Source organism: Leopardus geoffroyi, chromosome D4 (assembly GCF_018350155.1).
Source record: "Leopardus geoffroyi isolate Oge1 chromosome D4, O.geoffroyi_Oge1_pat1.0, whole genome shotgun sequence".
Classification (NCBI taxonomy): Eukaryota; Metazoa; Chordata; class Mammalia; order Carnivora; family Felidae; genus Leopardus; species Leopardus geoffroyi.
The window spans coordinates 44,400,631-44,427,399 of record NC_059342.1 but is presented as its reverse complement, the minus strand read 5'-3'; the positions used below and the strand labels follow the sequence as shown (position 1 = coordinate 44,427,399).

Sequence of the window (26,769 nt, the reverse complement as noted above, 5' to 3'; positions counted from 1 at the left end):
AACGTAAACTAGTCTGTTCTCCCTTCACCTCCGTACCTTATAATTGGGCCTAATGTTACATGGGGGCTAACATGTTACATGGGGATCATTGGAAGAATAGCGTCTGGGACACATGGGATGAGATTGTCAAATCATGTCACATAAATCAGATCTCTTAATATAAAGCTTTGCTGAATAATTTTAGGGGTGCAGGTCATAAGAGATTCGGATGAAGGAAAAAATTCGGGGGACCTCAAGAATGGCTCCCTAGGCCCTTTCTTCCCTCACTAAATACACACGTCTCACCCAGAATAATAGGTGAGGATCATGGGGTCACCTCTTACTACAGAGCATTTTGATTAGGAAACATCTCCATTTTATTCCCACAGAGTGTTGCATAGCTGCTATGATATTCTGTAAGGAGCCCTGCTTCATAGATCCTGAGTCCTGTTGGCTAGAGGTAATCTTTAGCGAGGGGCATCCTAAGTATCATTACTCTCTTTACCCAGAGGCCCACTAGACAAGGGAATTCCACGTGGTCACTAGCCTTCTCTTCCTTCTCTTGGATCCCTCCCACTACCCCGGAGAAGGGAATGAAGGGATGGCAGGCCAACTTCCCCCCAGCCACTAAGCAGTTGTGTGACGTTGGGCAAGTTAGAGTCTCTCTAGTACTTGGTTTCTTCATCTATGGTAGTAGTTGCTTCTGTCTAGCACCTTACAGTTGACAGAGCATTTTCACCCCAGTGAATTTACACTTCATAATTACACTTCGTGGCCAACGTTATTATTCTAATTTCATAGCATATCATACCACCAAGTAGATCTCAAATTTATCTACTCTCTCTGCCAGCTCTTGATTCCAAACTATCCTCGTCACTTACCTGGATTCCTGCAGAGACTTCCTAACTGGCTTTCCACTGCCTCATTGCCTCGTCCTCTGTGTATTATTCACACAGCGCCCCCAAATAATCCTCTTACAAAGTAAATCAAATTATGTCACTCCTGCTTATAACCTGCAGTGGCTTCCCACGGCTCTTGGAACAATTGTGAAATGCTTATCATGGTGTGTGTGATATGCCTCTTTCTCCGAACTCAGTTTGACTCCCTTTGCTTTAGCCACAGGGGCCTTTCTGTCTCCAATCAGGTGCTTCTTTCCTGCCTTGGTGTCTCCGCATAGGCTGTTCCCCCACCCAGAATACTTTTCTTTCTCCCACTCTCTTCCACTTTCCCTGCCCATTCTTCAGCAGGGCCTCCTCATCTCTTGACACACCCTTTCACTTTTCTTTATTGCTCACATTATAACTTGTGTGACTGTTTGTTTACTCCCTAGCTCCCCGAGGATGCAGTAAATTTCTGGAGAACAGGAACTCTATTTAATTCACTAGCTTCCCCCCCAAACTCTAGTGGAGTACTGGCACATAGTAGCTCACAAGATTGAGCAAGGTGGCCAAAGTCAGGCTTTTGACCTGATACTCACAAAATTTCAAAGTCTTCTAAAGCCCCGTGGGTTTAAGATCATATCTTGGTTATTTTGAGCCACCATCTTTTCCACCCCATCATCCTGAAGGGCCATATGAGAGCAGAAAACCATTTTATCTGCCCCAACTTGATTATGAGCAGGCAACTAGCATATTTATTTTTTGCAAGGCAGTATTGTGTAGTAATTAAGAGGACAGACTCCTGAGCCAAACTCTGTGGGTCTAGATCCCAGCTCTGCATTTACCAGCTGTGTGACCTTGGACAAGTTACTTAACCCCTCTGTACCTCCGTTTCCTCATTTGTAAAATCAGCATGTGTACTTCATAAGGTTGTTGTAAGGACTAAAGGAGTGAATACACGTAAAGGCGGGTCATGAGAACCATAAACAGGTTTGGAATTACTCTATTTCATTATTTTGAAAAATAATTCATCGTGATTCTTTTTAACTTAAAATATTCAAAAGGCTATGATTAAAAAAAGAAGTCTTCCTCCTCCATCAACCTCCCAGTTTTCTCCAGTCCTCAGTTCTTTCCAGAGAAAACTACATGGCAACCAATTTCTCAGGGCTCATTCCAGAGACATTCTATGCGTATACAACTGTGTGTGTGTGAGTGTGTGTGTGTGTGTGTGTGTGTGTGTGTGTGTGTATATGTGTCCGTCCGTCCTTGCCCAGAGATCTCCACAATCTAAATTTCTCTGGTGTTTGTTCCGGAGAGTTCCATTCTGGTGGGGCCTGTTATTCTTCCTGTTTGGTAGGGGAGTTAATGCTTTGTTTTGGTGAGATAAGAGTGAATCTGGGTTTGTCTCAGAGTTGGGCCATCAGTGATTTTCCGAAACACCTGGCCCTTGTGGGGCTATGTGCAATTAAAGTATTTGTTCCTGCTGTAACAAGATGTGCCTTCTGAATCCAGCGCCTGCTTTCAAGGTGAAACCTCTCCCTGAAAGACGGGGAGCGCTCTAGCGGTATGAGTCTGTGAGAACGCTGAGAGCCATATAATCAGTTCTGGACTTGAGTGATTAGAAAATATGGAAAGCACTTCAATGCTTTAAAATTGTTCCATAGCACGCGGCCAAGAAAACAGATTGCTCTGGTATTTTTCCCCCAAAATTCACGATCATTTTCCATTCCAAGAGCAGCCAAAAAAATTAACCCACTGCTCTCAGAAATAGTCGTCTCTCTTTTAGTTTGCATCTAATCACTCGAATTCACACGTCCTTGTGCCAAACCGTCACCTTTTAATAATGTAGAGCATGCTGGTTCCATCACTGGTTTTTGGCACGAATGCTGCTGTGGCTTCCTTACGATGAAGGTCAGTTCATTGCTGCTCCCAGCGTCCACCTCCATGGGCGCTGGCAGCGCGAGACGTACAGCCAGTGTTCACAGAGGAAGTGTTCAACTTCCTTTGGAAACCTTATCTAGGACCAGTGGCTTATGGATAGACATTTCTCTTTGTCTTGTCCACGCCCCTCAAGTGTTTCCGTCTTCCACAATCCAGCGGTTGAGTTGTTGCCAGACGCCTTCACTGGTGGATGGTTCAGCCTCTGAGCCCGAGTCAAAAGATCCAGCAGTGTTTGTGTTTCAGTTGTCTATTGATATGTAACAGAGCACCCAAGATGGAGGTGGCTTCAAAGCACCACCATATTGGGGCGCCTGGTTGGCTCAGGCCATGAAGCCTCTGACTCTTGATTTGGGCTGAGGTCATGATCTTACAGTTTGTGAGTTAGAGCTCCGCATCAGGCTCTGTGCTGACAGTGTGGAGACTGCTTGGAATTCACCCTCTCTCCCTCTCTCTTTGCCTCTCTCTCTCTCTCTCTCTCAAAATAAATAAACTTAAAAAAAACCCAAAAACTAAAGAAGCACCAGGCACCTGAGTGGCTCAGTCAATTAAGCCTCTGACTCTTGGTTTGAGCTCAGGTCATGATCTTGTAGTTTGTGAGTTCGAGCCCTGCCTCAGGCTCCATGCTGACAGAGTGGAGCCTGCTTGAGATTCTCTCTCCCTCTCTCTCTGCCCCTCCCCTGATCGTGCATGTTCCCTCTCTCTCTCTCTCTCTCTTTCTCTCTGTCTCTCATAAATAAATAAATACCACCACCATATTATTATTGCTCGTGATTTCATGGATCAGGAATTTGGGCAGGGATCAGCAGGGATGATTCTTCAGTTCCATTTGGTATTAGTGGAGGTCACTTTCTACTATATAGAAATAGTAGATGGGCTGGTTAGAGGGTCTAAAAGTGCCTACGTCCAGCTGAGTCCAGCTGGGCACCCCCCACCACCACCACCCCGCTGACTCTCCATGTTGTCTCAGGGCCTTTCCACATGGTTGGACACAGTGGCGAAGGGTTCCAAGAGCAAATCTTCCAAGAGGCCCAGACACAAGCTACAAGGATTCCGATCAACTAACCTGGGAGATCCCCAAATGTCACTCCTGCATTCTACCAATCAAGCAGTCACAAAGGCCGGCCCAGACTCTAGGGGAGAAGGAGGCTCTGTTTCTCAATGGAAAGACATCAAAAATTTGAAACCACCTTTAATCTAATCCAGTGTTTCAGAGACACATAACATCAATTGGTTCATGTGTTCATTGGTGTGCTTTGGATAGACCACACTGTGTGAAAGGGATGAAGCCATAGTCAGCCCACCTTGGATGAAGGTTTAGTCCAAAACAAAACTGAGCAGTGCCTTTCCAGGGTGACAAAACGAACAGGACACTGCTTATGAAAGAAGGGTATCTGTTCATAGCGTGTGTAAATAGTTGGAATAAGGAATGAGTTTCTTTTATAAGAAAGCCCTAGAGAGCTAGTATTAGCCATCTTTGGGATCACAGTATGGCTGTCTGAATTGATCTTTCTAATAAATTCAGTGTCTCATATTGATTTTAACATTTTCTCTAAATAAGCCATTATATAAAATAAGGATGCTGGAGGTCACACTTTCGTATTGGATAGCTTCTACTATCAATTTGTCTAAATAATAATACCACTAACTAATATTTGCCGAGTGCCTACTATGAGCCAGGCACTATGTTAAGTGCTCTACACAAACCATCTCATTTAACCCTTGCACTAGCCCTACTCCATCATTCAGAGAATGACACCGTAGTGTAAAGAGGCTGTGTCTTGCCTCACCAAACGATACAGGCAGTAAATGGCAGAGCCACAGTTGGAACCTGTATCTACCTGACTCCAAGTCTGTGTTTATACTTCTTGTGTTTCTCTGCTGCCTTGTGTAATCTCACATCCAACTCAGTGTTCCCTGTTCTCCTGGTGTAGACACCAGCATAAACAGTGGGAGCTCTGACCTATCCCTGGACCAATCATACATTCAGTTTGGAAGATGTGAATTTCCTATACAGACGGCTTTGCAGCAAGGCCTGTCTTAGCCTTGGTCCCTCCCATCACCTTCCCCGTACCTTGAGCTGCAGCCACTCTTGTGAGCCCTCAGCGCAACTTGCTCTCATCCCTGAGCTGCTGAATTATTGTTGACCTGCCTGTCCAGATGATATGGCTACTATTCTACACAGGAAAAGGTATCCCATAGCTAACTCTGCAACTCCAGCAGAGCCCAGGGACTAGGTGATAGATTGGAGACACTGACATGGGGACAAGGCATGTGGAATGCCATTAGAGTTTGGCTATGTAGCAACAAAGTCAGCATGTGGTTCAAGAATCAGACTGCCTGGGTTCAAATCTTGGTTCAACCTCTGGCTTTGAGACCTTGCTCAAGTTTCTCAACCTCATTGGGCCTCAGTTTCTCCACTTTTAAAATGGGATTATGATAGCACCACCAGAATACATTTATGATTGGTATTGCTCTACCTTTTAGGGCCTTGGTTTCTTCACCTGTAAAAGGGAATAATGATAGTTCCACTACCAAAGCTTCATGGTGAGCATTCAATACGGTAATACCCCAGAATCGTTAAATTAGTGCTCATTGGCTGGTGGCAATGATTTCCCAGTTAAAATTGTGTTCGGTGTCATGTAATAGAATCTAATTGCTGTGGCTTCATTTAAGAGGTTTCTTCAAGACTTTATTTTTTTTAGAGAAGTTTTAGGTTTACAACATAATTGAGAGGAAGGTACAGAGAGCTCCTATACACTACTTACCCGCACACATTAAGAGCCTCCTCACCTTAGGGTTCACTCTTGGCATTGTGCGTTCTGTGGTTTAGGCAAATGTGTAATGACATATATCCATCATTATACTATCAGAGTATTTTCTTGCCCTAGCAATCCTCTGTGCTTTGCCTGTACATGCTTCCCGTGTGTGTGTGTGTGTGTGTGCGCGCGCGCACACACACACACACACACACACACACCTGGCAACCATTGATCTTTTTATTGTCCCCATAGTTTTGCCTTTTCTAGAATGTCGTAAGGATGGAATCATGCCGTAGAAATAGCCTTTTCCGATTGGCGTTAATAGTTTTTTAGGGTTTTATTTCTCTTATTTAACCAGAAGCCCAATAGTAAGCAGTCCAAGGCTGGCCACAGAGTTCCCCTCTGCCATGAGGAACACAGTGTCCTTCTGTTGTTTCATCCTTCCATCCAGAGCATGTTTCTCCCATCTTCATCCTCATAGGAAGGCAGCTGCTTTCCTCCAGTCCCCCACCCCTCATCATCCCAGTATTCTGGGAAGAAGACCGTGCAGCTGTCTTTTTTTCATCAGAAAAACCTTAGTGATCTCAGAAGCAGACTTCCACTTACACCACACAGGTCAGAATGGAGCTGGGTGGCCACTCCAACTTACGAAGGAACCGGAACGGGGCACTCCTGTCTCCCCAAACATGGGACTCCATGTAGATCCCTGTGAAAGTCAAATGTGTTTCCCTTCTCTGTTGGCCCACAAGTCCAACTTTTAAACAGTGGCCCTGCATCCTCCTCCAGAAAAGGCACACCCCAAATTTGTCATCTAAGAATCCTGGTTCCCCTAAAGCATAACAGAAAGATGCCCAACCTCTGCTCAAAACTGTCTGAGCCACGGTAAAAGCCCTAGTCCTTCCAGTGGCCCAAAGGCCACCTGAGCCCTGCCTGTCTTCCCTCCTCCCTCCCTCTATGCCTTTCTCTGCCCTTCTCTCCCCTCCTCCCCTTCTCTCCTTCCCTCCTCTCCTTCCTCACTTCTCTGGCTGCCCACCAGCTCCTTCACACAAACTCCAAGCACACTCCCGCCTCAAGGCTTTTGTACATATTCTTTCTTCCCCCAGATGTCCAAATGGCTTCTCTCCTCCCTTCCTTTTCAAATCAGCCTTCAAATGCCACCTGATCAGAGAGGCCTTACTCGATTAGCCTTTGAAAAGTAGCAAAATCAAAACAATGATAATAAAGCAGAGCGTTAGATCTTCCTTGACCTGGTCTATTATTTCTCTGTGACAGTCGTCACCATGAATGTATTTTCTTGTTGTTTGCTGTCTGTCTCGCTAATACATCTGGTAGGACAGGCCATGGACAGCTGTATCTCCAGGGCCCAGCACACATGGACCCCGATAGTACTTGTTGAATGCCTTAAACGAGTGCTTGCCTTTATAATTTATCTGCTGGACAGCTCTATCTCTCTGGCCTTGTAAATTGTCTTGGCCCGTGCCCTGCCAAAGGGCTCTTTCTCACTGTGCCCAGCAAAGTCCTAGTCAGTTGATGGCTGTCTCTGCAAGAATGAATAGCAGTCATTCCTGCTTTCGCCACCATTGTATCCCCAGCCTCTTGCATGGCCCTTGTATGCTGGCTGAGTGACTAAGTCCCCTCTGGTTCTGGAGGTATTGCTGTGACGGGAGATGTTTGCTCTCTGCCTCTCGCCTTCTTGGTGAGTTTTCCTGTCCACTTATGCCTTTCTTTCCAAACTCTTGGTTCTTCCATTTCATTTCCTTTTCTTCCCTTTGTTGTACCTTTGGTTCCTTTACTTGTTGCATTTCACGGGCCTAATTACCCATTGTGATTACCATCACTACAGAATTCTAAAAAGCTTATTGTTTTAGCCTTCCATCCATTGTACAAAACCAAATGCCTGTAAAATAGCATCTACCACGTCCTTTTGTGTTAAATTGTATTTGAGAAGGAAACCACAAAAGAAGTTCCTCATTCAGTCTTTCTGGGTTCTGGGATTATCTTCCACAATTCCAGTAATTTTTCCTTCCTTGTGGAATTTTAAAATTTGACTTACATTTTTTTCATGGTAAACACACTTTTATTATTACCAGCAAAATCTAACAGATAAGTGCACCTGATAGAAACACAAAAGTCAGAAAAATACTTGCCTAATGAGCTATCATTGAACTGAAGGATTATTTAACTATAGGGCTTGAGGCAGTTTAGAAAAGCTGCCCCGTGCCTTGTATGCAATTCCCCTCAGGCTGTTTTTTGTAACAAAATCTTCAGAATCCCATGAGGAGAGGTCTGAAAATGACACTGTGCTCATACCTAGCTTATTTGCTCTTAGAAAAACAGGGAAATTTTGGGGCGCCTGGGTGGCTCAGTCGGTTAAGCGTCCGACTTCGGCTCAGGTCATGATCTCGCGGTCCGGGAGTTCGAGCCCCGCGTCGGGCTCTGGGCTGATGGCTCAGAGCCTGGAGCCTGCTTCAGATTCTGTGTCTCCCTCTCTCTCTGCCCCTCCCCCGTTCATGCTCTGTCCCTCTCTGTCTCAAAAATAAATAAACATTAAAAAAATTTTAAAAAAAAAGAAAAAGAAAGACAGGGAAATTTTTCCCTTTGCAAATTCACTTCACATTACCAGAGCCTGCCTCTGCTGTCGTGACTTTCCATTCATGTTACCTTCATTCAGACTGGTTAGGGGAGTGTCCTGGGAGCCGTTCTGCTGGCTTCCTGAAGGACAGTTTTGCTCCCTCAACTCCCCTCCAGTAGTTACTGCGACATCCCGTGTCCGTCTTATGCTTTATCAGTGTGGCTCAGGCAGTGGGTGGTGAACAAGCTGCTTCAGTGACCTGAATTCTGGGACATCTCAATGTAAAACCTCACAAATGAGTAGCAAATATCTGGTCTTTTCACCATCTTTCCCATGGGTTTTCGAACTTAAAAAAAAAAATTAACAGCAGAACCCTTTGTTCAAAAGAATTCCCAGAGGGAAGAGTAAAAATATGTTTAAATAACAGTGTAGAACTATTAAGAGTTCACTCATGTCAAACCCTTTAGCAATGTGCCCGATTCAAGAGCTTTCCTCTAGATTGGTGATAATAAACATAAAAGCAATAAAGACACCACTTACAAATGCGACAAAGCCATCGAGTACCAAGAATTAACCCAAAGGAAATGTTTAAGAACTTTATAGCAAAAACCCGAAGAACACAGACGATCTCAGTGTTGATATTTAATGAAGATATCAGTTCTCCCTCAGTTAAACCCTCAATGCAACTCGGTCCTGATTGAAATCCCAAGAAGATATTTTATGTGACTTCATCAACTCGATTTGTAAATTCATGTAGAATAAAGAAGAACAGCAAAGACACTTTTCACAAAGAACAGAAAGGGAAAATGAGCCCCCATCAGAGATCAGACTGCAGCTTTTGGATGTTCTGGTTGAAGTATTTGGCAGAAGGAGGAGGCAGCTGGGGTCACCCCAGAGGAGCCCCTTACCAATAGGAGTAAGAGGGGAGCACCCCTGTCCTCAGGAATCTTTTCATCGCTCTTAGGTGGAGCGCTCTGCGGGATGGAGAGGGACTTCCTAGAGCACTCGCATCATTTACTTGAAGGAACAAGGTCCTCAGCCCTGAAGCAGTGGAAGTACACATTTATGGAGGCAGCATCACACTGTGACAAGTGCAGGTGAATAAACCAAACCGGCCAACCATGCCGGGGCACATAGAGCCTTGAGCATAGTGGTGGCTGGAGTAAACACTCAACGTGGGTGATCGCTGCTTGCCGGATCTGAAGGTTATCTCAGGGCGTGAACCTGAAGGCAGAGGCAGCAGGAGAGTGTGCCTAAAGAAAGCTTGTGGTTCTCAAAGGAGGCGAGGAGCCCGGGGAAGGCAGGGAAGAAGGCAGGAATTCAAGGCATTGGAACCGGTGCGCTTGGAGATCCAAAACTAGTATTGTTGGCCCAACCAGAATGGGGACTCCTTTGGGATGAGCAGGCACGTATGTGGCTCTTTGACTCCTGAATTAACTTTCTGGCAGTCTCTCCTCGTGTCAAGGGGCACTAGGGGTGTGTGTGCGTCTGTGTCTGTGTCTACCATACCTGTGCGTGTGTGTGACTCAAGTGTAGGACGGGAAGGGTCTTCCAGATGGTGAAGAGGGAAAACGAGAGAGTAGAATTAGTTGGGCACACTGTGCCCCCCACCTGATAGTCATCTCAGTAATTCCCTGAACAGTGGCTTTGGAATTTTTGTGTGTTTTATCTCTGAGGAAACTGAACTACAGAGAGTGACATTACTTGCTCATAGTCACTTAGCTCCGGAGTTTGCCGTCAGAGCCTGAATGTTTTCCACGTACCCAGGACTCCCATCTATAGCCACACATCTTCTGCACACATAGCCATACATCTATTTTGTAAAATCATTCCAATTCTTTAACATATACATTTAGTGCTAACTTGAAGCTGACACTAAGATTAAAAACGTTCACTTGCTTGCTGGGTTTTCTTTTTTTCTCACCAAACAGCAGAACTTGTTATTTCCCTAGCTTCTATTTTTAAAAAGAGCTTCAATATGAGTTTTCATAAGTGGTCATTTGATCCCAGAAGAAAGTCATTTTCATGCCTATTTCATTCAAAATGTGGGGAAGTTATCCCTGAAAGGCAGTATCGTAACCTTTCTCTTCATCCTAAGTCACAGATCACTTTATGTTAGCCAAGAAAAATGTTTGCATGCAGCCTCAGCTGGTAAGTGAGTAGACAACCGGAGTGAAAAATCTTCACTGGAGAAGAAGAAAATCCAATCTCCCAGCCTGTTTAAAAAGATGGTAGTAGTTTAAATGCCTGGGTAGAGGAAGACAGACTGTTAATGCCTCTCACAGAGCAAACACAGGGACAAGTCAAATAGCTCCTGTATTTGCGGAATAGTAAAGCATTACTCTTGGATTTGAATGGCAAAGATGATTGAAACTGAATCTCTCTTTGGGCTGTACACATCATAAAGGAGTTTCATTTGGGGCATGAAGGGCATGTGAGTGGTCTTATTGAAATCAAGAATTTTGAGTATGGACAGGCGTTTTCTCCCTTTCTGTCTCTCTCTCTAATGCTCTCTCTTTCAAGAAGGCTTGCTTTGAAGTAAAGGCAACAAAGGAATGTGGCCAAAAATCTGATTTTGATAGCACTTGAGTTTAAACATAGCACGAAGAAGGAAAAAGACATGGAAGCATCCATAATCTTACAGCTTTATCTTTGTTCTCTTTAACTTACCACATGCTCAAAAGATGCAGTTAGAACTCCTTTCAGAGGAAGGACTCAGAGCTCCAGAGATAGTGAGCAGCTGTCACAGGCATGATGATGTGGCGACCAAAGGATGGGAGCAACCACTGAAAATGTACTTTGATTTTACCGACTGCCCATTCAAAATGTGTACCGATATATAAATATCATCTGTGATAAGAGAGCATTCAAACGTGTTTTCTTGCCAACGAAACACTAAAGACACTGCTGCTTGTTTAATAACCAGCAGGGCCTCGCTTAATGGAGAGCAAGCTGGATGATTTGCATTCGGTTTGGAGAGAGTTTGCTGTGATCATAGCCAAGACCCTTCCCACTTTGACTCTTGAGTCTGGGTTGTGTGCTGTGGGGGCGCTCACCTCTGGATATTGATCATGTTGTAAACACAAATCCTAAAGCTGCTGTCAGGATCTGTTTTCCTCTGATCCCATGATATCAGATCCCCCAAATCTGTCCTCCTCACCTCACTCGTTAAAAAGAATTTCCTCACCCACACCAAACTGTCCTCTTTGGGTTGTCGAGGGGTTTGAATGAGACTATATGATGCACACGCACACACACTCACATACACACATTCACACACATCAAGAGTCAAGCAAGATTGTTGTTTACATAAAGTTTCTGGGTCTACATCAGGTTGATTTCTTCTTTGTGTGTGGATTCATATATTCATTCATTCATTCATTCATTCATTCATTTATTTACAAACACACTCCTCTTGCAAGCTGATGTGAGTGGTTACTCCACTGGGAAACACTTTTTTTTTTTTTTTTACAAGCCCCCACTATTGATAAGTCTCTAGGGGAACATTAGCCAGTGTTTGTCCCAGACAACTTCCTGAAAACCTTAAATGAGGTTGCTGAATCTGAGCCTCAGAAATGTAGTTGTGGTAACCTACGTGGCTCCTTCTGGGGTGGTGATTTCTCTCCTTACTTCCCAGGGCAGCAGCACGTAATCCCAAGTAACCAATAGCAAGTGCAGCTTTGCTTCAATGCTATGACCTTTAGGCCAAAACAACCATCATTGCCAGGAGTTAACAGTCATAGTAAGTCTGTTTCATTCCATAAAATTATTTGTGATGGAAATTCTCCTCTGCCATTTCTGAAAAACACTTCATCCAGTTAATCACCTTCCTTTCCATGTATGACACAATATGCCATGCAGAGTTTCCTTGCTAGAAAAACTTACTCTTTTCTAGACCTCAGAAGTGTACCCTAGTGAGAGATAATGAGGAGGCGACTCTTGATGCTTGAAGGTAGTATCATACAATATGCCAATTTCGATGGGCTCTCTCCCCTACTGGGGGCGTTCATGGTGGCTACTTCCCATCAGACCCATGGGAAGAGGAGCGTAGTTGTTAGACCCATTGCGAAGCCAGCCACCTTGGCTCAAATCCCAGCTCTGCCACTAACTTGTTGCATGACCTTCGGCACATTATTTAACTTCTCTCTAACTTGGCTTCCTCTTTTGTACAGCAGGGAAGATAATCATATCTCTTAGGGCTAGAAAGTATACTCACTACAGTGCTATTCATAGAGCACGCAGAGTATTGCCTGGCACATCGTCAGTTCTGTGCAGGTATTTGTCAAATTGCTTTCAGCTCTTCTTTTTTTTTTTCTTGCAATCATCATATTTTCAGGTATTTTTCGGTAATTCAGTAGTAACTTACTGAATTATTTTTTCTGTATCTTCCCTTCAAAAGATGCCTGTTTACCACATGCCAATTGTTTAGATCCCATGATACCTACCTAGAACGTAACATGGGAACTGGTCTTTTTGGTAGTCTGGCCTTTAGTGGAGCCAAAGTCATCCTGAAGCTGTATAGTCCTAGTCTCTGTGTTTACCAAGTTCTCCTGTCCTTTGTACAACAAGAAGGAAGTCATGTGACATGGTACTTAACTCATTTCCTTCCAAAAAGTCCTGATTCCATCCTGGGGTCCATGGCTTTCAGACAGTCAGCAGACTAAAAATAAAATTCCTCTTTCTAAAGTATCGATACAAATCTGGAAAAGCAATTACTGTACTAATTTTTTAATCCTACAGAAACATCTTTAGGCCACCGTTTATAGACATGGGATAAGAAGGTCCTTGCCTCCTCTGACATCATCAGATCTGTGTTTCACTGGCAGTCATTTGCTATTTAATCTAAGGAGGAGGATGAACTATTTGTGAAACATATCTTAATCTTCTGCCCTATATTTACATCTGGACTTTAAACTCACTTGTATAGTCCCACTTTACACAATATGGCATTTAAGTAAGAGTAGTGGTAAATGGATTTACACTTAAATGGAATTTAGAGGATTGCATGAATATTCTTCCCACTTTAAATTTGATGATTTAAATTCTTCATAATTTGGGGTGATTGTTTCTATTGTGGTAAGGATCCAAGTAATCAGTAAAATGACATCATGGACAATACTAAAGCATAGGATAGTTAATTATGAGAATAGTTTTTACTTTGGGGGCACCTGGGTGGCTCAGTTGGCTGAGCAACCAACTCTTGATTTCAACTCAGGTCATGATCCCAGGGTCACGGGATCAAGCCCCACCTCGAGCCTCGCATTGGGCTCCGCACTGAACGTGGCACCTAAGATTCTCTCCTTCTGCCCTTCTTCCCCACTCATGCTCACTCTCTCTCTCTCTAAAAGAAAACGTTTTTAATTTTTAAAAAAGAATAGTTTTTACTTTTAATTTACTTCCACATTGGTGGCATTAATTTCCTGTCTGTCTCACAGTCTTTTTTCCCTCTTTTTCATTCTTTTCTCAAATTCTCTTAACTTCTCAGGCTTCTCCCTTACCTCTTGCCCTTTTCTCCCCTTAGATGGCTGGAGTTTTCTCTTTTATTTTGTTTTTTCATTTTACTGTTTTTCCTTTCTTCCCCTAGGATGCTTTCCTTGTATACTTTTCTGATATTGTTTGATGCTCAGTACATCACAGGGTAGAAACTCAGCTGTGCTGACCCAATGGCTGGATATAATTTAGCACCGATTCTCTCTGTCTGGCAAAAACCACTGAATCCAGCCAGGCTGCAAGATGGGATCCAGGAGAACATCCAAGTTGTTCTCTAGCCAGCATGCAGTATCCATTCTCTGCACCAGTGTTTTTTTCCATCTCCATTTCCAAGGTATCCCCGCCATTTTGTCTTCTGTGTGCTAAAGACTCTACTGATGGCACTCGCGCGTGATGTAAATCCTCCTACTTTATAGAGGCAATGAAAAGGATTCCGAGAGTTAAGGCCACATACATTTTCCTCCCTGCAGAGTTACTGAAAACAGAAGAGTTGAAACTGCAGGGTTAGAACGCTAAAATGGAAGGAACCATAGGTGTCAGTACTGAAGGTAACTAGGCTGAAGAAGATTAACAGTGCACTATTGAATAGAGATCTAATTCAGTTCAGCAGCATTTGAACACCTACAGAGTGCCAGGAACTCTGCTGGGTGCTAAAATTAACAAAATGAGTAAGATGATTCTTTGCCCTATAGGGCAGAAAGCAAATAGGTTAAGGTACATTTGATGAGCACACAACAAAAGTACGTACTTGGAACACACACACAGGAGAGCGTGACTCCCACTAGGGACAGGGGGCGTTCAGGGATGCTGCCTGCAGGAGGGAGCCTCAGAACTGGGTTCTAAAGGATTGAATAAACTAGGAAACCTAATAAAAGTCCAACACAAAAAGTGTAGGATTTGGAGCTGTTGTTTTTTGGTTTTGTGTTTTGAAATATTCCCCTGGAAAGTGTGAAACATAGGTGAGAGTAGACAGTCGGAGGTGAGAAAGATCAGGAATTGAAAGTTCAAATAAGAGTATGGCAAGAGCCTCGGACTAAGGCGGGGGCAATGGGAATGGAGTAGAAAAGACAGAATTGAGGATATTTAGGGGTGGAACTGATAGGGCTTCCTGACCGGTTGGGTTGTGAGTGTGGCTTATGATGTGGAAGCTTCAGTAACATCTAGGGCCCCACCCTGTGGATCTTGGTCATATGTAATAGAACCAAGCTCCTATGTCTATGAAAGAAAATGGTGGGCCTATCTATATACACCACCTTATAAGTCCTTTTTTTAAAAAAGAAGAATGCAGGAGCAGGAAAATGGAATGGAGTGTTTGGCCACTTTAAAGACTGAGATATGTGTCAGTATCCTGCACCCCAAATTTGATAAGACTCAGTCAAGAAGTACATTTTGCTTGGTTTTGTAAACATACCCTTTCAGTTTCCAGAGATGCGTAAATGTGCCCAAGATGTTAGAATATGTCATTAGTGAAACTGTTAGCTTCCTAACCCTTTACCCACACACACAAAAATTTATTGAAAACATGTTTTAGAAACTTGCCATTAGTAGGGCTCAGGCATATTTTCTGAAATAAGAGATAAATTCCAAATTTTATATGGATGGTACCTGATATTCTGTGTTCTTTGCTATTCCAACTATAGTTTTTCATTACCTGTAACAATATAATTTTGTCTTTGGAAACTCCAGCTGAAAAAGAAGACACCAGAGAAAGTATCAAAGATTTAGCCAAAACTCTGGATAGATGCTCACAGGGGTGATTATAATAACCACCGTTTATTGCACATTTACTATGTTCCAGACACTGTGCTAAGCATTTTATATAAATTAACTCATTTAATTTTCACATCAACCCTGTGAGATAGGAACTTCTATTATAACATTTTATAGATAAGGACACTGAAAGTTAGGATAATTAAATAATTTGCCTAAGGACACAAGAGAAGTAATTCAAATTCAGATTTGTTGGCCCCCAGAATTCACTCTCTTAACCACTCAACAATACCACTTTCCTAAACAGCTGAAGTCCCTTTTGAGCCTTCCTTTTGAAAATCAAAACTTAAAGATCTTTATATTATCTCTTTCCCTGAGCTGTACATTCTCTAAATAATACTAACAGTGTCCATGTACTTGATGTCAGATTATACAAAAGAATATGACAGGGGCGCCTGGGTGGCTCAGTCTGTTAGGCTTCCAACTCTTGATTTCAGCTCAGGTCATGATCTCCTGGTCATGAGATCGAGCCCCTCGTTGGGCTCCATGCTGGGTGTGGAGCCTACTTAAGATTCTCTCTCTCCTTCTTCCGCAGCCCCTCCCCAATTCACACATGTGTGCCTTCTCTTTAAAAAAAAAAAAAGGAAAAAGGAAAAAAAGAATATAACATTTATCGACTTCCTTCGGCATGATATAATGGGTCATTATTTTTGTCGTTCTTCTCCATTTATCTGTTTCTTCTCCAATATGAGCTTGTGAAAGGATGTTAGAACAAGTTTCTAATGGTAGGTGGCCATTTCTTGTGACTTATGTTAGCCTGGATACTCATCACTCACTGGGCTTTGGCACAGTTAAAGAATGATGGCTCCCATTTATGGAGCACTTCCAATGTTCCAGACATCAAGTAAAGTATCTTACAACAACACAATAGGGAGTTCTAGAATTAGTACTCTGATGGGGAAACTAAGGCTCTGAAAGACTGACTATCTTACTACAAAGTCATGTATCTAATAAGAATTAAAGTCTGGGGGCACCTGGGTGGCTCAGTCAGTTGAGCACCTGACTCTTAATTTCAGCTCAGGTCGTGATCCCAGGGTCATGAGATGAAGCCTCATGCTGGTCTCCATGCTGAGCATGGAGCCTGCTTGGCATTCTCTCTCCCCCCACCCCCCCCAACCCCCCCGCGCGCCTCTCCCCCATCCACACTCTTTCTCTCTTTCTCAAAAAAAAAAAAAAAAAAAAAAAGAATTAAAATCTGGATTAGAACCCACATCAATTGACTCCAAAACTTATACTATGCTACAAGACCTCCATGTTCTGCATGATGATGAGAAGGTGTCTTGATATCAGGTTCTCTCTGATTTTGTAAAGATCAGAAGAATGATATCTCTTTGAAGGAAAAACCAACAGATACTTTATTTTTTTTTAAGTAGGCTCCACACCCAACATGGAGCCCAATGCAGAGCTTGAACTCACAACCCTGAGATCAAGTCCTGAACTGGGATCAAGAGTCGGCTGCCTAACTGACTGAGCCGCCCAGGTGCCCCTGATATTTTAAAGCCATAATAATACCTACCATATGTTTAATGAATATTATGTGCCAGTGATGTGTTAAGTACCTGTAATCCTCACCCCAGCCCTACAAGACAATTGTTATTGGTCCCATTTTATGTAAGTGAAGGAACTGAGTATCAGAGAGGTTAGGTAACATGCCCAAGGTGTCAGGGCTAGTACATAGCAGACCTGGTTGTTAAGTCTGTAGGGCTCCAAACTATAAATGATATAGCTGTTATGCTATATCATCACTTGCTTTTCTCCATCCCTTTGGGGAAAAAAAACATTCTGACAAAGTATCAGTGTTTAAAATTATGTTAAGGTTGTCATTGAGGTTTTTAATTACGTGATTAAAAGGATACTCATAAAAGCTCGGGAAATCTTTTTTTAACCACACCGTTTGGGTTGATTCTCCTGCCTAGGTCGCTTACTGCTTTTCTTTAAAATTACTTTCCAGAAACCTGCTTGCTCTATCCTGTGCTCTCCCCCTCCCCCAACCGACCTCAAAAGGAAAGCAACAGATCAGCACATCCAGGTCCCATTTTTCTTGTTTGATCATCCAGGACATGTAAATTACAGTGAAATATGACCCAAGTCAGCTTCTCACAGGACAGAAATCAGTAACCATTGATATTGCTAAGCAACACCACAGAGGAGCAAGGCTGCAAATTAGGTGACAAATTTATAAGAAGTCAGAGTATCTGGGGACTCACTTGGGCATTTCATTATGAACCATCTGGATGATCCACAGTGATGACCACACATTATTGTTCACTGTTCGAGGATGATAATTCCCATGTAATTATACGGCACCTCCATCTGTGGTCCTAACTTACCTCTCAGAACCTTCCACTGTATTTTTCTAACCCAGATAGTTCCCTGAAAGATAATTGGGAACAGTTACACCTAATGGGCAACTTCCATTCCTTCCCAAAATAGTATTTGAAACAAAACAAAACCACTGTTTGTGTGGCAGAGCCGGCTGGGCAAGAACATGCATATAGAAGGACAGTCACAGATCATAGCTGCTTCGTGGACCTAACATGAGATCCACCTTGGTGGTCCCAGAGGAGCCTGAGGTGATGAGGTTCAATTTGTTCCTAAGCCACAGATGAGCAGATTGTAGTACCTCCATCACAAATGTAAGCTTTGAGACAGACAAGGAAGTGAGCCCAAGTCCTTGACCCTCTGGAGAAGGGTTATGTAAGCAAGGACCCCTCCCCGTTCAAAGAGCCTAGTTGGTCTCATTTGTTCGTTCATTCATCCATCCAACTAATATTTAAAAGACAGAGCAGCCCAATTTTAAGCCAAAGATTGCAAATCGATGAGCCCAATATGACCCAGGTGGTGTTTTTTTAATTTGGAATTTGTCGCCAACATTTAAAACTCAGGAGTTTTCACATTAAAATCCAGGTATCTGGCTTCCCTGGAATAATCAGCAGATCAACACTATACCTGCATTTCCTCATGGAACTGGAGGTGCATGGCCACTGCCCATTTTTACGCATGCACTGTCCAGTTGTCCATCATCACACCATTCCCTGTCATTGTCCCCAGCCCACTTTGCTCACCTACATCCCTGGCCCCTGTGGTTCATTCATGCTTTGTCAGAATGTCTTCTGTGCTCCAGACACCAGGCCAGATGCCGGGGACCATTCTGACTCCCGATGTAACATCAGTATTTCCTGGGAGCTGGGGCCTCAGAATGACGTCAGCAGAAGGACACAAACAGAAATACATGTGGCGAGTGTGGGAAACAAAACTAAGAGCCGTAACAAACCAACGTGTCTAGGTTTGCAGGAAGCTTAAAAGGAAGAGTGTTTCACGAAGGGGCTCGATCCCAAGGGCGTGAGACTCAGGTGATGAATTTCTGAGAGGAGTGTTCCCAAATCCTGTTGAAACTCAGTAGCTGATGGAAGATCACCCACCACTTTGCCCTTTATTTTCATTTGCTCCGTTGTTGCCTGGCGTCCAAAAGCCTAAGTGAGAGGTTTTCGTCTCATAGAAGAAAAAGAAGTACTCACTAGCATAGATCGGGAAGAGTCAGATGTGAAAAGAACTCCACAGAGCAGGATCATCTCTGTTGACACCTTGTGTGTGACATATGTATGTTGCCACATGTGAAGTACAGCTGTCCCTGGGCAAGCGTGTACACATTAGGAGCCTCTTAGGGAAGCTTAACACATGAGCATCATTCCCCTCCACGGAATGGTGAGCAGAGCTTCTGTGATGAGTCAGTACTTTGAAAGCTTCTTGTGAGAATTTGAAGGTTAAAATATTCCTTTCCTTCTGACTTGAGTAAGAAGTGAGGATTCATGGTTGTTTCCTCATTTAACCTCAGTCTTTAAAGGTTATTTTTAAGTTAAAAAAAAAAAACTACTTGCATCGGCATGGATTTGATATAAAAGAATAATGACCAAAGAAAGCCTTGTAATGGGAAGCAATTAATTCTGGTGGCTCGAGCAGCCTTTTTTTGAGGTGAAATCAAACAAAAAGCTTTAAATCGGGCTGCATTAGAAAACACCTTTTAACTCAGAACTCAGGTTTATTGTGATGCAAGTTTTTCACATGAGGAGACAAGAAAAAGGTAAACCCAGATATGCCGCAGGAAACTAAAGAATTAAATAGCTCTGCAAATATAAATGCTACATTTATGTTGGGGAGTGGGATGGGAAATTACAAAGGCTCGACTGTCATAGCCACCCGTTCACAAAATCTCAATAATGAAAATAAATTCACAAATTAAAAAAAAAAAAAAAAAAACAACACTTTGGGCTAAAACTGCAAAATACGGTTCTGGAAGTTAGCCAGGGAAGCCTTTCACTAAACTGAAAGTTTTTCTTCTGACAGTTTCCCTCGCGTTTAAGGGAAGAAGTCTGGGGAGGTGTTGTTGACTTGTATGGCAAGTATAGACATTGACATTGGTGCTCGTCCACGGAGATAATCAGGTTGAAGGCGATTCAGCAACATCCTGCTAGGCTGAGTTGATGTTCATGTGGGAGCTTTGGCAGACAATGAAAAGGGGTACTAATTGCTAAGGATGCCTGTGTCACCCCAATGCAAAGTGCTTTCTATACTTGTTCTCCTCTGATTCTCCAAAAACCCCTCTGAGCATAGGTACTTATTGTTCTTGTCCCCATTTTACTGAAGAGGAGATCGAGGCCCAGGGAGGATCACCCAGCTCATAAGGAGTAGAGCCACTGCTCTGAATTAGCTATCTTGTCTATCTCACTCAGAAGCACTCTTAACCTTGATGATGCTATCATGGTATCGGCAGTCAAGAAGCTTCAGGCATTCGCGCCTGCTTTCCTGACTTTAGCTTCTAGGGAAGTTCAACAAAACAAAGCATCCTAAACCTCAGTGTGATTTGGGAGCTGGGCACTTACATACTTTATTTAAGAAATGTGAGGAGAGCATGTGATAAGAGAAAAGCACCGTTCTAGGTTCCGTTAGAAGGGATCTAAGAGGAAGAGGGTCGCTGCCTCCGACATATGGACAGGCTAGTTGGACAGACAGGCTTGTGTGCAAATATCAGAAGGGAAGTTGCCAAGGTCCCAAGCTGGAACACTCGTGGTCAGATGAATGGTCACATGCTATTGCAATGGTTACAGTCCAAATTTTGGCATTCTGCATAGATCCACGAGTCAAAGAGCAGGACTGATGAAGAAATTTCTTTGATATGCTGGCCCCGACGTGGCAAAATATCTTTTGTTGTTGAGCAGCAGATATCTGTGTAAAACCTCTTTAAGTAGTGTTGAATTTAACAAACCTATGTAAAATACCAGATTCTCTAAATGCTCTGCTCCGTGTCCCATGGGTTCCTCACGCTTCTTGGGGTTCTTGCAGCAATAAAGCTGCCCATCCCTGGTGGCTTATTGGGAGTTGTTGTCTTATCTACTACTCTTTATCCCAGCATTATGGGATAGATACAATTATGCCCCTATATAGCTGAGGACACCAAGGCTTAGAGAGGACAAGCAATTTGCTCAAAGTCACACAGCTAATAAGTGGCAGACCATGGATTCGAGCCTACACCCTGGTTGCAAAGCCCATGTCTTTAACTTCCATTTGCTACTGAAAATAATCCTTCCATGGTTGTGATATAATCCAGTATCTGCACACACCTTCTTGATAGGTATTAGGCAACTTTACTGAGAGACTACCACCCATTTGTATTGAGAAAGCCTTAATTTTTAGGTCTCCACATGCAGTCCAAACCAGTACCAAAAATAAAGCTCTTTGATTAAAAAACAATAAACAAATTAATCATTTTTTTTCCTGTCAGCTAACACTTAAGTGATAAATACTTGTTCTCCCTGATTTCTCTACCTCTGTTTTTCATTCCAATAAAAGGAACTCAGCATAGATACTTCTATTGAATTTCTGTCTTATAGATCAGAATTTTGAGGCCTGAAAGGTGAGAAGTCATTTTTCTCCTCCTCCTATCTGGGGAGGTTTGCTGAAAAAAGGATTGAGAATGCCAAAACCCTCAAAAGTGGAGCTGAGAAAGTCAGTGTTGGAAGGAGAAATATGTGTCCATGCCCTTCTTAGGAAAGGAGATTAGGAACCCAAAACACGAATTCTTATTCATAGATTCTTTGAGACTAAAGATAAGACCCTTCCCTTACCAATCATGAAGTATGGACAGGAATCAGGAGGTACCTTAAAGCAGGTTGTTATGTTGCCGGCAGGACCTGGAAGGAAGTGGAAATACTTCATCCCTCCTACAGATCTGGGAGCAAGATGCCTGTGGCCACAACGATCCAAATGGCATGAAAGCAAGGGGGGGGTGGTCGCCATGACAGGCAGCATCCACAATCGGCTTATAGGCTCAGCTCCAGCACCAACCACTGGGTTCTGGAATTTTTTCTTAGGCTGTGTGCGCTTCTTAGAGATATGTTACAGTGAAGAGACACCAGGTGGTACCCAGGATGATATTCACTGGTGATTCATCCCTCTTCTGATCCTGGCTACCTCTTGCTCCGTTGACATAATGGATGTTGCTAGATGGGATTAAACAGCCCTCTCTTGAACTCCTTCACTGCCTCCTATCCCAGAGAAACTCAGCTTGGATGAGGCCCCGTTAGAATCCTGATCCAATGGTGTAAAGGAACCTTGGTTAATTTCTGTGGGAAGTGTGCTGACTGGAGGCCATTTCCCCTTGCCGGTGAATTTTCATTCATGCCTCTCAGGCCCTCTCAGGCCACAGTGGCTAAGACCACTCTCCATGAGGCATTCATTGTCTGTAGGACACCAATCAGGTGCACGATGTGCTCCGGCTTACGTGTACATGTTGTGTTCATCCTAGTCGCGTGTGACACCCCTCTTCGTGCCCCCCCTAAATGAGAGCCACCAGCTCTTGGAGATGTACCCCCACCTACCCCAGGATGCTGTCCTAACCACTTGAAAGCATGGGAATACTGAGCCCACCATCTCACCATCCTGTTGCTGTGTGCATTCGAGACTGTTCTAGCACACTGGCTTCCTTCTCATTCTTTTCTGCCTTTGCTTTAGTAAGCAACAAACATAATTCCCTTCACTTGGGCAGGTACTCTGACCTTGCCCTGCTTCCTCACTGTGCTTCGAGTTGCTGTGTCACCTGTTGTATTTTGGTTTTTCACTACTGTTGTTCCTTATCTTCCACCACCCTTAGCCTCATTTCTGGTATGTTCCTTTCAGTTCTTATCCCTCTGTCCCATTCATCCAAGGAAGCAGCCAAGAAACCATCTAGACATTGCCACAGCAGCAACAACGTGTGAGCATTGTCAGACATGAACAGTTCCAATTTCCACGATATAAAAATAAAATAATTACAGACTATGTTTGTATTTATTTATACCTGATTCCACAAGAGGTGGGGTAAAAAATAATCACATCTGCCACAAGCAGATGTTTGACAGTTTGGAAGTGATACATGAAAACGTGTATGCGTATGCGTATATGGAGGGTTTGCATCTAAAAAGACTGATCCATAAAATTGCAATGGTGTATCTTTCCTGTGTAGAATATGGTCTACACCCAACTTTGCAAACACAGAGCCGCCCACGTTCTGTTTCCTGAGCAAAGAACAGAGAATGCCAGCTGCTTATGCTACTGCTTTACCTCAGGAGAGGAGGAGAGGCTACAAAAAAATTAGTTGGCTGATACAATTCATCAACTTACTCTAAGATTTTACACACGCGCTTGTGCGTGTATTACGTGTAAAGCTACCATGAACGTGTGTTTAATATTTATGGAGGTATTTAGATCATTTCGGAATTCCGAGCTTGTGCGATGTCATATATGTAGTAGACTACTGTTCTTAAAATACCCCCCCCCAAAAAAATTATATTCTGCGGAATCAATCCCCAGAAGTCATTAAAAAGACTTTCTTGTTATTTACACAAAATTCAATTTCTTATTGAAGTGCTTGCACCTTTTGTCATGTAGCTACAAAATCCAGAGTAGGCAGGTTTTTGCAGAAGCATAAGGATGAGGTGCTTTTTCTCCCCAAGGCATAATTTTGTATCGGTGTGTTAAAATAGCTTTAGTAAAATTTTAGGCGCATGGAAAAAGAATATGTATATAGATATAGGTAAAGATACAGATATAGATATATGCATACTATACATACTCTATAATGTATAATATAAATGTAAAATGGAAGGCTATGTCTTATTGTCTTTTAAGCTGGATCCTTCATCTTGCACACAAAACCCATCAATTACTAGTTGATTCATGTGTGGGTTTTCATTGGCGTCCTAAGTTAATGAGCCATGGAGGCTTTCTGCAGAATCACAGGAATATCTCTTGAGTCTAATTAATTTCTTGAGGTTTATTGGGAGAGTGTTGTTATGACCGGGAAAAATATTTTTAACCTACTCACAATGTTGCTTAAAACAATCTGGAATTTTCAGATGAACAAGAATTAAAGTTTCTATTTTAGAATGGAACTAAGGAAACAGAAATGGTGCGTCCCGGCCTCCTCTCTTCCCCAACCCAGGCTGATTCAGCATCCCCAGATGATTCAGCACAGCATTGCTTTCTGCCAGTGGTGTCGGTGACAGTGAGTCCTTTGGTGATCTGAGCACAGGAGGGGCTGTTGATAGCCCTTCCCCACTGCAGTCTAAGGAGCCACAGGCGATGCCTCAAGCTGGGAGATGGGGCTGCTCTGTCACCTGCCTGAGCCAGGTGGCTTCCCTCTTCCAGAGCACTCCGCACCTTTTTCAGCTCTTGTCAGCAGGCTGCACTCATGGTATTCAGTGTTTTCTATCTGATCTATGAGATAAAAGTGAACACGGAGTTCAGAACCTGGTTTTGCATTTTGGGTTTTCCCAGGTAGCCTCCTTAATCTCTAGGAAGTGGTTCTGTTGGAGAGGAGCTAGGAAATGAATTTCTGAGCCTGCTGTCCCAAGGCAAGGACTCCCAGTCCTCAAGCCCCACTGGGCCTGGACATTGTCCTCGTTTGGCCCTTTCCCTTAGAGCATCACCTCTATACAAACTATAGGGCTAGGCTAGACCCGGTGTGAACTTGCCAACTACTCTGTTTCATGGGATGTTAAAATAACTGTGTCCTATTCTGTAATGCAGGGCACATCCTACCCCCAGTAGAATAATATATTTTAAGTGATTTCTGAAAATGGGCCGTGAAAGCTGTCTGCCACATGGCCCATGTTTGCACATCTCTATATAGTTAACGATTGCGGAATTTGACAGTATAACTCTGAATCTGATTAATTAAGAATGTGTAAAAACAAAGTTCTTGCATTACAGCTCGTTCCTTATCTTTGTGTCTTTTACTGTGATGTTGTAGAACTTGGATCATATGGAAAACTAAAATATTATGACACAATGACTGAAGAAGGTAAGAATGATTTTAGAATTGTATGCATTGGCTTTTTTTGTTTTTTTTCATTTATGGTGTCTGGTGCTTGCCCATTTTTTTTTAATCTTTTATTTTCCCTCTTTGCATGACTTCAGTGACATCGTGTGATTTATTATTCTTTCCACATTTTTGTCTAGTTTTTGCCATCGTGTTTATTTGGGATTGGAGATGTGCAATACCATGGGCAATCATGTTATTCCATTCAGATGCTCCAAACCATGTCAGTTGTGTAACACACACACAGAGAAATGGTGTCAGCGACGTAAGCCCAAGCACACACCCACTGTGTCAGCATTATTTCCCCCACGTGCTCACAACACATAGAAACGCATCCAATCAGCACTCTTAATACGCCCTGAATTTCAGAGGGAGCAGATGTTCTGATTTGTGCAAAGGAAAGAATGATCTCAACTCCTCAACCCAAAACCAGCTAGAGACCAGTTTCTGGCGCAGACAGCTGTGAGCTCATGTCCTCAGTCCCCACAGTCCCTGCTCACTCACTCATCCAAGAGCGTTGCTCGGAAAGGCCGAGGCCACAGTTCCAGCCGGTGGAATTGAATTCACTGGGGTTCATGCTTTGTGAGACGGAGCATAGCCTTGTAACCATTTCCCCTGAGTAAATGAAGGCTGGCAGAGATTTATTTTTAAATGAATTTACTAATGAACTCCAGGCACCATTCCTGGAGCACAACCTTGACCCAATGAGAATCCCTTCTCTGAAATAAGTTCACCATGGAAGAACACTTTGAAAGGTTTACTCTTGTGAAGGGAGTTACCCTGTTTCCCCCATTTCACCCCACACATGCCTCCATCTTTTGGGTAATAAATAATATTTATAAGGTACGAAACGTTTGGGTTTTTACATGATTTTTACGTTGATACTGACAAGCAATCAAAAGGTAGTCCAGAAGAGAAATCAGCTAATTTTGGCTTTGGACATGAGCGAAACTCCCCAATGTGTTGCATATCTTGTTTGCAGCTTCTAGTATTTCTAAGTTGCCTTAGCTTGCCCAAGATCTCCTAGTTGCTTTGCATCAAAGAAGCGGAACATCTGACAGCCCCTGGTAAGAGGAAGCTCCTTCTCCGCCTCCCCGCCCCTGCACACAACTCTGGCTTCTGTACAACACCCAGGCTATTCCTGCACTTTCAGTTAACCACTGTGGCGTTTTCTAAAGCAGCAGGCCTCTATTAGGGTCTCATGCCGGGCCCTGTTATGGCCCAGGATCCTCCCAACAACCTGGGGAAATGAGAGCGCCAGGGACAGAAAGCTACCTATGAGAATAAGTGTCCTACCACCAAGAGGATAGAAAGAGCAATCCAGACCTTAAAGGAAGGCTCCTGTGCCAGCTATTATTTTTATTCCATGTCTTCAGATCACTTGGGTTTTTATTGGCAATTGGCTTAAGAAGCCAAAGCTTTGAGACTCGCCTCCGGGCATCTCCCCAGCCCCCAGCCTCAGTTTCATGGCTCCAGCAGCAAGGTGGGGGGGAGGGGGGTCTGTTAGCTTCTCCCTGCCCTGTCACGACCGTCCACTCTCTCTCTTTCCTCTTTCCTCTTTCCTGTCCTCTGCCGTCCACCCTTCACTTCCCATTCTTGGGGCAGCATCTGCCCTGCTCTTGCCTCAGTTGCCCCATTTCTCACCTACTCTGTTCCTTTCCTTCCTCTTTCCACATCCATTAGAGCAAGAGTTGGTGTCCTTTCTCAGCCTCCCTAAACCAGACAACTCAAGGCCATACCAAGATGCAAAAAACAGTACTTCCAATCTGATCTACCCACCTAGTAACACACGGGCTTTCTAGGCAGGAAAATAAAGTGAAAATCATGCCGGCCCTTAGCAGGGCTGTGAAATTGTGTTTGGGGGCCCTCATGGGCCACCTTTAACATTTCTTACAACTTCTCTTCACTTTCCCATCCCTTCTTGCGTATCCCTTTGTGTCCAGTTCTTAGCTGAACTGTCACCCCTACTACCGTAACAGCTAATAGTGGCTCAGGCAGCATTTTTAAAGTGTGTTCTGTGATAAA

At 43.4% G+C, this 26,769-nt stretch overlaps 1 protein-coding gene across 4 annotated transcripts in view; it reads left to right on the top strand.

Moving 5' to 3' along the window:
• Positions 1 to 26,769, top strand: part of SLC24A2 (solute carrier family 24 member 2) — a 244,902-nt gene that overhangs the window by 154,382 nt on the left and 63,751 nt on the right. For 3 of the 4 annotated variants that reach the window (XM_045470240.1, XM_045470237.1, XM_045470238.1), the window contains exon 5: positions 24,676 to 24,726. The exons of the other annotated variant lie outside the window; for it this stretch is intronic. In XM_045470240.1, coding sequence (XP_045326196.1) covers positions 24,676 to 24,726 — 51 coding nt within the window. The remainder of the gene's footprint in view (positions 1 to 24,675; positions 24,727 to 26,769) is intronic. 4 annotated transcript variants of the gene reach the window in all.